The sequence below is a fragment of the Metopolophium dirhodum genome, chromosome 4 (genome assembly GCF_019925205.1).
Source record: "Metopolophium dirhodum isolate CAU chromosome 4, ASM1992520v1, whole genome shotgun sequence".
Classification (NCBI taxonomy): Eukaryota; Metazoa; Arthropoda; class Insecta; order Hemiptera; family Aphididae; genus Metopolophium; species Metopolophium dirhodum.
In genome coordinates this window covers 16,845,946-16,858,127 of record NC_083563.1, presented here as the reverse complement: position 1 = coordinate 16,858,127, position 12,182 = coordinate 16,845,946, and the positions used below count along the sequence as shown (strand labels likewise).

General features: G+C 28.4%; 1 protein-coding gene, 1 long non-coding RNA gene and 1 other non-coding gene across 3 annotated transcripts; 2 read left to right on the top strand and 1 right to left on the bottom strand.

Annotated features, from left to right (window-relative positions):
* The first annotated feature begins 1,042 nt into the window (after window positions 1–1,042).
* Window positions 1,043–1,161, top strand: LOC132944031 (5S ribosomal RNA). The gene has a single exon (XR_009664411.1). It is a non-coding gene; the product is annotated as a 5S ribosomal RNA (ribosomal RNA).
* Window positions 1,162–6,420: 5,259 nt separating this feature from the next.
* Window positions 6,421–7,967, top strand: LOC132943971 (uncharacterized). Its single transcript, XR_009664399.1, has 2 exons — window positions 6,421–6,652; window positions 6,955–7,967. It is a non-coding gene; the product is annotated as an uncharacterized LOC132943971 (long non-coding RNA).
* A 773-nt stretch (window positions 7,968–8,740) lies between these two features.
* LOC132943575 (zinc finger MYM-type protein 1-like) lies at window positions 8,741–11,370 on the bottom strand. The gene is made up of 6 exons (XM_061012609.1): window positions 11,363–11,370; window positions 10,946–11,072; window positions 10,683–10,758; window positions 10,488–10,640; window positions 10,201–10,399; window positions 8,741–10,116 (listed from the first exon to the last, which is right to left on the bottom strand). The coding sequence occupies exons 1-6, from the start codon at window positions 11,368–11,370 to the stop codon at window positions 9,738–9,740; spliced, it is 942 nt and encodes a 313-aa protein (XP_060868592.1). The 3' UTR covers window positions 8,741–9,737.
* Window positions 11,371–12,182: the final 812 nt, after the last annotated feature.

Genomic DNA, 12,182 nt, shown 5'->3' with positions numbered 1-12,182 from the left:
TAGTTTTTTTTCTATAGATATCAATAAAATTGTATTTGATAGATAAAAAAGCGTGAACATTTTTATACAAGGCTCCTGATATATAATTGTTACAACAGCAGTTGAAAAATACATTTATTCAAAGTAAAATATAACATAGTAGCATTTATTATCAAATTTTTAGTCAAATAAAACCAGTTCTTTAATGTTATTTTATGCTGGTCAAGGATATCACATTTTTTAAATTAAGAAATATAAATAAATGCCACACATAATCATAGCTATAATTTGTATTCAATATAATATTTATTGACAAATGCTAAATATAAAATTATTTTATTTTATCAGTTATTCAATACAGGTGTAATAATAACAAATACAAATCAAAAAGGTGGGTGTCTAAATAAATTAACTTAACTTACTTCTTAAAATGAAAAATTAACTCGTTAATTTCACATTAATTAGGAAAGAAATTAAGTTAAGTTAATTAAAAGTTAATTAAATAAAAATAACTTTTTAACTTAACTTAACTTTAACTTTTGACCTCGTTAATGCCCAGTCTTGTTATTTTGATTAATTATCGTGTACATGGGGTCATTAAAAAAAACATTATTGTATAATCAGTAGGTACATTCATTGCTCCGCTCAGAATCTAATACAATTAAAATAAAATGTTTAAACAATTTACATGGTTACACAGTCCTATAAGAAGTTGACAGTTCTAGCAGTTCAGCACACCTGTGCCACAACTTAGGGAGGGGGAAGGGGATAATCTCCCCCCTAACTACTATTTAGCTCCCCCAAAAATATCCCTAATTGATTGGGGTATAAGCCACCTATGAGTTATATTTAATTAATAGTTTTGTTTGATAGGCTGTGGCCCCTCCCCGAGAATTATAACCTTAGTTGCGTCGATGCAGTACACTTTGATTTTTATGGGTGAAAATTTAGTTATAATTATTATTATAATTTATTTAGTAGCATTTCTATACTACAATCTGTACTGCATAAAAACATATTATAATTATTTAATTTAAATAATATTATTTTCAGAATCGTTTTCGCCAACGACCATACCACGTTGAATACACCAGTTCTCGTCCGATCACTGAAGTTAAGCAACGTCGGGCGTAGTTAGTACTTGGATGGGTGACCGCTTGGGAACACTACGTGCCGTTGGCATATTTTACCTTATTTTTTGAACACTATTTGTTTTTAATTTTAAGAATTTGACTTTCAAGTATTGTTGTAGTTAAAAAATTGGAAACTGAAAATTTTCGTAAATAGTTCAAAACAAATCCAAATATTTTGAAAATGAAAATATAAACAACCAGTGACCATTTCGAGTATCTATGGTCATTTATTTTAGAGTTACATCAAAAACCAAAATCAATTTTGTCCGATTTAACGTAAAAATTCCTAGTTTCCTTAATTTTTTTTTTTTTTTTTGTTCTCGGCACATTTGAACAATAATGGGAATATGGGATTTTGACCTCCTCAATTAATTGAAAAGTATATTTTCTCTTAAAAATAAAAAAATATTACTGTACGGTATCAAACCAATGTTGTAATGTTTACTAATTGTAAAGTATTAACTAAATAAAATAAAATAAGAAAGTCTGTAGACACAACTACAGCACAACATGACAAGATTGTCAGACAAATAATAATAATTAATAATAAATAAATGATAATATTATGACGTATCGACATATCCGTTATTAAAACGGAATAGATTAAAAATAGTTATTAAAAAAAAAATACGTTATACCTACGTAAATATATTCATTTTTTATAGATAGATTTATTTTTAGAGAACAAATTCAATATTATCTTAAACATTAAAGTTCAAAATTGAATGAATTGTTTTTGACAAAAGTAATAAATCAGGACTTGTTGTGAGTATATTTTGATCATGTTAAAATATTTATTGTATGTCTCATTAATAATTTACGACTTATTATATATGTATGCACTAAAAAAACCTATTTAGCGCTAAAACACAAATAATTTAAGTATAAATAAAACATGTTTGACATTTAATGTTTTACCGAATCAAAAAGACGACCCAGATTAACCCAATAGAATTACAAAACGATTTTGAAAAAAAATTGGACATACAGCTCTTATGGCATAATATATATACGGCAAATGATCGTTTAACTTGGCATACATTTTAATTTAATTATTATTGTTCGTGCTGACTGCTAACCACAATTTATATTATTATTCTATCGATGTTATCAAATAATAATGACTGGGAGGGAAATTATAATTAGGAAATACCTACATGCTTACGCAGTTTTTCTCCATCATACCGTACCTAATAATAATTATTAGTGATTAAATCGTAAAATAAATGATAACGACAGCGCTATCTAACGTCGTGATTCTTAAACTTTGCATGTATGCTCGAAAAACGGTTCACAAATATCTGTTGTTTTAGCCGGAAGATAGCAGTGCCGAATACGATTTTTTTTTTAAATTCAATTTTATGTTATTTATTTTATGATATTAATATTATTTTTATATTATTAAATATAGGTACTAGCTGATCCCGTGCACTTCGTTTCCCGTTAAATGTACCAACTCTATATGACTCAAACTTTGTTCAATTCGTTATTTAATATTCGGTGTATGCGGTGTTCAAAATTTATCTTAACTTTTCTGTTGCCTGGAATAAAAATTCTAAAATATTTACAACATTGGATATTCGCTGGATTTCTCATGTAGCGATTTTCTTATTATGTTATGATTCAAAAACGAATAACTGTCGATACATGAAAATTTCACTGAATGTTTATATTTTAATTTTCTATATACGCCCGCCAAAACATTTTGATAATATTTTGACTCGTTTTGAGTTTTCTACAGACAATTTCAAATTTCAATTTTATTAGTTTTTTTTTTCTATAAATATGAATAAAATTGTATTTGATCGGTAAAAAAGCGTGAAAATTTTTATACAAGGCTCCTAGCTGATATATAATTGTTACAATAGCAGTTGAAAAATATTAAAAATACAAAGGCACAAATTTTTTTTAACGTTATTTTAATGTTTCTTTTAAATAGAAATTAGGACTTGTTATATAAGTGGTAATTATACTATATTTTTACCGTGGACATACAAGGTTTTGATGGACATATTTAAAGTTGTTAATTTAGCATTAATGATATAAAATGTTAAAATGTCCTTAAGACTAATTTTTTAGATATACAAAAATTAAATATGTATTTATAATTGATGTAAAAAGATTAAAAATAGGTTAAAAAAATAAAATATATTGGAAGTTTTCATTCAATGTAAAATATAAAAAAGGTGGATGAGTGCAGGCACGTAGCTAAGGGGGGGCCAGGGTGTGCCAGGCCCACCCTATTATGTGTCCGGCCGTAGGCCGGCCCACCCAAAGTATTCAGAGGGGCCCATTATTATACGGGGGCTTTTAATTTAAATGAAATTTCAAATTTTTAATATTGTCTAAATATTACACAAATAAAACCAAATATATCGGGTTTTAATTAGAATCTAAAATAAGTTACGTAACTAAATTCAATCCATGTCCATTTCTGGAATAAAATATGTATATTGTATTACATTTAAATTCTGTTCCTACTAAGAATCGGTGATAATTTATTTTTTATAAATCATAATATCGTCAACGATTGATTAGGAAATAATTGCTATTTAAAGCCCAACACTGGTACCATATTATTATAGTATACTAGCATGTCATGTTATTCTTATCTTATCTAGACAGTGACTGTTGTATACTTTTATGTCTATTTTTAAAATACTTTTGAGTAAGGGTATTGTCATTATATTGATTCATATTTCATATAGAATTATATTATTATTATGGTCGTCAACTCGTCTGTCGAACACCCCTACAACTGTACAAGGTAATATATTTAGGTAGGGGGCCCATCTAACATTGGCCCACCTACTGAATATTTTCTGACTACGTGCCTGGATGAGTGGATGTCGCTCTGTTGTACAGTAGGTTACAATTGGGTCACTGTAATGGATGGTGTTAAATTTGAATTCAATGATATAATATCATTGCATAAGAAAAACGATTCTGAGCGAAAACGGTCAGTCAGCTTATGATATTACCAAGTATATTTGATGATATTATAGTGAATAAAGTAATTTATATATAACCTATTTACGCGGAGCCTTGTTTTAAATTTTAAATCCTTAGCCATAAAAATTAAACATTTTATACATTTTTAACTAGAAAATAATTAATAAATTATAAATTTCATAAATGTTGTCAACATTTGAACTTTAAATAATTATAAAAAAAAATTGTGCCTATGTATTTTTAGTATTTTTCAACTGCTATTAGAACGATATATCAGGAGCCTTATATTAATTTTTCACGCTTTTTTACCCAACAAATAAAATTTTATTGATATTTATAGAAAAAAAACTAAAAAAATTGCAAAACTGACAATGTCCGTAAACAGCTCAAAAAGAGTCAAAATATTTCAACATTTTATGGTGTATAGAAAATGCTAATATAAACATTCAGTGAAATTTTCAAGTTTTTACAGTCATTCGTTTTTTAATTACAATAAAATAAGAAAATTGTTACATGAGAAATCGAGTAAATATCAAATGTTGTAAATATATAAATTTCAGACGCTCATAAAAATTTAATTTAAGTTTCTTCTAGACATTTTTTTTTTGATAAAGGTAGACAAACTTATGAGTAATCTTATATTATATTTTCAAATCTTAGATTTAAAAAGAAAAATTTTATGAATTCTCAACTCAAAATAATTTGTTATTTTTCGTGATTTTTCCGTATTTTGTCAAAATTTGAACTTTAAATGCTTATAAATAAAAACTGTGACTAAGGATTTTTAATTTTAAGAAAACAGATTTTCTCAAAAACAGATTTTGCGTAAAAATTCCCGTTTTTCCTTAATTTTTCTTTTGTTTTTCACGTCGCTTGCGAAAACTACTAGGAAATTTTTACTTTTGACCCCCCAAAGTACCAACTAGATTCACTTTCCTATCAGAAAAGTTACTATTGAAGAAAATCCAAGCACTTTTACTGTCCTAAAAGGTGATGACAGACACAAAAATAAAAAAAAAATTAAAAAATTAAAAAGAAACACACATCATTGTAAAATCAATACATCCCATCGCTTCGCTCAGAATCTAAAATAAAAAAAAAACACACATCATTGTAAAATCAATACATTCATCGCTTCACTCAGAATCTAAAAGTAGAATTTTTTTATCAAATTTGTATTCATATAAAACTAATTAAAGATATCACATTTTTAAAAGTAAGAAATATAAATATATGCCATACATAATCATATAGCTATAATAACATTTAATTTTGTCAAATTTATTATTTACTTAACTACCCTATTATATTTTAATGTGGACGATTATTAATTATTATTATTTTTTTAAAAATAATATATTTTATTAATTTATTTTTTACTACTACTTGATTTTCTTCACTGACGGAGTAAAACCAATAAATAAGCTAAATAAAATGCATGTTAATTTCTTTTCACATTATATATTGCGAGTTATTTGTATTAAGAGTTTTTGGGGAGTTATTTTTTGTATTGAGCTAGGTATGTTTAAAAATTCCCTCCAAAACAATTCTGGGCGTGCTGTGGTTGTTCGTAAAAAAAAAAAATCGAAAATGCATTTCTACATAACATAGAAAAGAGATGACCAAGGAATTCAAATATGTTTTCTTCTGCTTATTGGTGTAAATGCACGAAAAAATACGTGGAAAAAAACTACCCTCATTCAATAAAATAAATTATTGCCGGCATTGTTGGATCACTTGATGCGCGGACGGTGGTCGGCGGGTGCACCGGCAGCTGCAAATTGTTGAATGTATGGTTAGGGTAGTAGGTAGTGGTAGACTGGAAGGGGGGTTGTGTGACCTGTGACAAGAGCGCTCGCATTCCAGTCGGCGGATGTCTTAGGCCGGCAACTACATTATACTTATATTACTATTATGTTAGTATAACTACAGTATGGTCAAAGTGACCATTATTATTGTATATATTATAAGGTTGGCGGTGACGAAAAACGAGCGCTGGCCCCCGCGACCCGTTGTGTATACCCGACGATCGGCTAATAGTGCAGCAACATAGACTATATACATAGTGCAGCTGTCGTCCTGCCGTTCCGATTGTATTATATTCGAAAAGTGAACGGAAACAGTGTTCACCCCCCAAGTTACAGACGGTGATGTCCTGCTCACTTGTACCTTCGACAGTAGATGTTCAAACCGTAACATTCCTGTCTCTCTTTTGCAGGGATATGTTTAGGAGGGGGGGGATTATTTTACCATATTATTATTTCCACGTCTTGCCACAACTGCCGCCTGCCTGCGCTGAGTGCGCCCTGTCGCAGACGTCGCTCTGTTAATTTGTTATATTGTGTTGTGGCATGTGTGTGTGGGCTACTTGTTGCTTGCGGCCCGAACTCTTTTTCGGGCCATGTGTTTTTTCAAGACACTTGAATGTTCAGTGTTTTCTTTTTCTTACCAGTTTTTAAATTTTAGTGTTTATTGTATTTACAATAATTATGGTATTATATATGACGTTTAAAATAATAATAATCGCTGACTATACTAGTTACCTGGTACAATTTGTTGCATCGCAGTTTTCACTATCGTCAATCATGGTAAATATTTTACTCATTGCTTAGTTATTGTTCTCCGCGTACAGGTCTGAATCACGTAAATCCATCGAGTCCGGCGTTTTCTTTTTATTTCATCTATATTCTTTTCTTTTAATGTCTGATTTTTATTTTAATCATGCAGTTCCTCGTGTAGTTCCGTTGCACTATATAAACAAATACGATGTACGATGCGCCCGAAACACAATCTGTTTTATTTTCGTCGGATTGGTGTATATAGGACACGGCGTAAAGGTTCCACATCAATTGTACCGCGTTTAACTGTGTTTTTTATTTTTGTTTATCAGGATTTCAGTCATCAGTTTTTTCGATTCAAATGGATAAAATCACCCTGTTTTGGATCTAGAGCTATATAGAAGTCTTGAACATAATATGGCTCTAATGGACATCCATTCCGGTTATCTCGCTGTGCTGCTTATCCTGCCTGAACGATTCTGCTTTACAGGTAAGCATTTATTACTATTTATAACTATTATATCTATTGTATAGATTGTTGAATGCATCTATTTAGGTATTTAAAACTAGTTACACACATTAGAATTTTAAACTTAAATACCAATTTACTATTTTAGTAATATTTTATAATTTATTTATATTAAAATAACCTTAACGACTATTCTAGTCATCGTATATAACTTTTGAAAATATATTTGTATTTGTCGTGAAGTTTACTTGAAAACTACTTTTTCACTTTTTTAAAATTAGATTTGCTAGGTATTCGATGAACGAAGGAAAAAGAAATAGCTTTAATATTGATTTACCTACCTATAATTTAATATTAAACAAGAACACAATTGATAAATTATATGTATTTGAAAGAATATATTTATTATTTAAAACACAAACATATTATACTAAACATATATTATATAATATCTCATCAGTCATCACGTATGTCTTTCACCAAGTGCGTACGCAGTGAGAGTGCTGTTGTATGGATCGGACGATGGTCGATGGATATTGTCTGAGCCGATGAAACAGCTTATTTAACAAAAGAGTATAATAATAATGTATGAACATATATTGTAATACAAACATCTGTGTGACTGTATATACAATATTATAATATATATTATTTTAATGGTTATGACGATTACACTCTTTTTAGAATAATCTATTTATGAAGAGTGGCTATCATTAGAAAACAAAATAATTAATATTTATGTAATGCGTTGTTGACATGCACTTGCATTTTCAGGAGCGCTCCGCTATTTATTTTATACACAGGAACTTACACAAATGATAACTTACTACGCACACATTTACACAACCTGCATGTATACACATAGAAAATTTCCTATATTGAACTTCTTAAAAATGGTCGGTATTCAATCCTATATAGCTCTATAATTAATTTACAATGTGTATGATTGATGCTAACATGATGCCAATAATGTTATTACTTATTACCACGAATAAAGATATACTTTCTTACATATCTAATTATTTTTAGTCGGTATACAGCTGCTGCTGTCTATGTACCTACCTACATAAAGGTGGCACAGATTCAAAATGTTTAAACTTTTAATAGGGGCTGCTCAAATTATAAGAACAATTAGGTACTGATGAAACTTTTTATTTTAGTTAATTAATGCACAACAAATATTGGAGTTAATAACCCGTCAGAAGGGACATATTGTGTGGCGCCCATTCTATGACTAGTTTAGCTACCACTGGTTTCAATTTAATTTTTAAACATGCTTTATGTTCTATATCTGAACACTTCTCTATACATACAATTACCCAATCCTTAGTTTTGTATGAAATAGCAAATAGATTAAACTTGTTTGTTCTGATAAAGAGAGTGCTCTTATTATTTATTATTTTTCTAAAACTAGAGTTATTTATAAATCTGGCGTCACTCGGATGAGTGGAATGTGTACCTTCTCTCATGGAACGGAGTATAGTAACTTGAATCTTGTATTTTAATTTTAAATACCCTCAATTGATTTTATCTCAAATAATTGATTATATATTGTTTTCATTAAATCAGGCAGATCGTTAAATACAAATATTTTGCGAGTTGTCAAATGGATTTTCAAAATAGTTCTTAGTAGTATCAAGTAGCTTCCACATAGTACGGTTTGTTGTAGCTCCATCATTCGTTAAACCAACAACTTTACCACCAATATTCTCTAACACTAATATAATAAAGATGTAGTTACTAATTTTCCAAGATTGGCAACTAAACAACTAAAATAAATCAAACATAAGTTAAATGCTTGAAAAATAATAATGTATTTTACATGTACCTTGTAATGATTAATTAAAAATGAAGAACCTTCAAAATTCAATTTTAGTAAATTATCTACTGATGAGGCTACTTGAAGGCATTCTTCAGAAAATCTTGTTTTTTAAATATTTATCATTGTATCTAACATACAATAATAGGCTTTCTTTTTCCAATAGTTTTTTTTTCGTTTCTACAATACCTGCAGTATGATCATCACTAGCACTGGTTGTTGACAAACAAACAAAATATTTAAGTAGAGATGGTTCTTTTCGTAATCTTTTCTTTGATACAGCTATAACCAAATAAATAAATAATCATAAAGTATAAATTAATTCAGTATTTTTATATTTTTTCTTACATTCCAAAGGAATTTCAAGATAAATTTCATGTTTAGTGCTAAATTCAAGCATTTCATTCCAAAGTGTATTATAATGTTGTTCAGAATAATACCTAAAACAAAAAATATAATTTCAATATTTTTTTCACTGAATAATAAAATAAAATAAAATTGCCATTAAATTATATAAATCTACATAAATCAATACCAATTGCTTCAGCGACATCTTTATTTTTTTGAGCATCAATTTCCTCTTTTAAAGACTGAATTAATACACCATAATTTTGTATGACTGAGCTGCAACTTTTAAAACGACAGGCCCATCTTGTTTCACTTAACTGAACTAAAGATTTTTTTTTCAAACTAAGTTGATTTTGAATGTCATTGAACTTTTTATTTTTTGAAGGATATGAGAAATGTACGTAGATGGCCATCTAGTCCATTAAATAATTTTCTAAGATCCTAAATAAACAAAATAAGGTTTTAATTATTATAAATTATTAATTGGTACTAAGTAATATAACATTTTTCAAACAAATAATAAATAATAGGATTACTTTCAAATATCTGCATGTGTCCACAATCACTAAATTTAATTTGTGTGCCATATAATGAATGTATATAGCGTATGGATAAATTTGCTTAAGTTTAGTTTGGACTCCTCCTTTCTGACCAGACATTACATTTGCTCCGTCAAAAGATTGGCCAACAATTGGAATATCAGATAGATTACAAAAATGTAAAAAGTCGATAATAGATAAATATAATGCATCAGCATTTTGACTATATGATACATCAACAAATCCTAAAAAACGTTCTTTCACTTCTAAATTGTTTGTATAACCGATACAGATGGACATTTGCTCTTCTTTATGAGATCTGTATTCAAACACATTGATTTATTATTTTAAACTGTTACAAAATAACTAAGCATCATTTTTATAAATATTTATTTTTATTTACCTGGCTTCATCACATGAAATGGAAAACATGCCACACTTTTTAACTTCAGAAACAATATTATCTCTCACATATGAAGCACAAATATTTATTAAATCATTTTGAATGGCCCAGCTAGTATGGTTAGTTGAGTTGAAAATATATTTTTTCTCAAACTCAATATGATGTTTTGAAAACAACATGCATAGCTCTTTAAAATTACCTTAAATAAGAAATTAAAATATTATACTTAATTTTTAAAGGTAAACAAATCATTAAAATCACAAAGAATATTATTTGTTTATCCTTACCTTTATTTAAAGCATCATCATTTTCACGATGACCCCTAAATGGAAGTCCCTGCCGTCCAAGAAATATAACAATGTCAAATAAACATTTAATATACTGCCGATTTTTGTCAATGTGCTCCTTGTTGGCTGTTGATAATTTGGAGATGATACTACCTTGTTATAAAGAATTTTTATATTCTAACCATCTTGACATACAATTAATGTGATTAATTGTTGAAGCGTGCAAACTTAGTTTTGATTTTTTGGTCTTTGAATCTCTTGATCCACAAAGCTATAGAGTATAGACGATTAGATAAAATGTTGTGTAAAATATATTGTAATTATTATAATTATGACTATAAATTTACCTAGTAAGTAGGTACATAATTTAGTTTTCATTTTATTTTTATGTTTGAAATACATAGGTACTTCAACTTCAGACTAATTAGAATCTTAATAAGAATAGTTATGCAACTTACTTTTTTCCAGTTATTAAATCCTATTACAGTAAATGTATCTTCCGTTTGACGAGCAGTTCCAAAAATACGGCATGGAAAACAAAACACGCTATCTTTTTTAATACTATATTCGAGCCAATTACAATCACTAAAGTGAGAAGGTGTAAATCCTCAATTTTGACTTCCAAATTTTGTATTAGGATACTCCTTTTTAAATATTTTTGAAAATCTTATTTATAATATTAATATACATATAAGTTGTAATTAAAAATATACTTACCTTTAATATTGGCTGACGCGGTCCTGAACTTAAATTACCCAAATCAAATTTATCATCTATAGGCACATCATTTAACTCATTTTCTTCATAGTTTTCATCTGAAATTATACTTTCAGTATTTATTTCGCAGTCGTACGCGTATGTTCGGGCACATTTACTTGATCATCAGAGTTTTTTTTTTTTATTAAAAATACTAAACATTATTAAATGTATAACCATACTAGTATAACTAGTACAAGTAATATACTAGGTATATAATTATATAAAAGATCACACAATATTACGAGGTACGGTACGTTACGTGCCTATGTGAAATACTGAATAGTGAAATGGTTAGATTGAAATGGGAAATGGACAATTTAACTGTGTCTGTGTGCCGATTGTGCCGGTAATCACTAATCAGTATGAACATAATACACGAACAAACTACTATAATATTCGTTTGGAGCTATTTAAAAATGTTTTTGGTGTTCCCAATCATTGGCGATTGGTCTACATGACTTATCAGACGTCACCGTCACTATAGTTGTACCGTTCATATTTTGTTTAATAATAACTATATAATATTATTTAGACATTATTATACAATACATTAATACTGTCCATTATTAATATTTTTTATTGTAATATTATTTTATTTTATAAAAGCAATTTTCTTATTAGTGTTTGGAAAAAATGTTTAGTAACAAAGTAAAAAAATAAAAAAAAAACGGTAAAAATAACTTATTAAGAATAACATACATTATATTATATTATTATTTTTTGAGGGGGCTTTGAGTGATTTTGGAGGGCTAAGCCCCCCCCCCCCTATTTGCGCCACTGGAGCCTTTGGAAGCAAATACTGCTACAGGCTAACTAAAGTTGTCAACTATGCTTATCACATCAGCACTAAACCATGGTTTGCTTTTTCAGAACTAGTAGTTTTATTATTTATTTCATTCCTGAAATCTTCCAATCCAGTATAATATATTAAGGTTC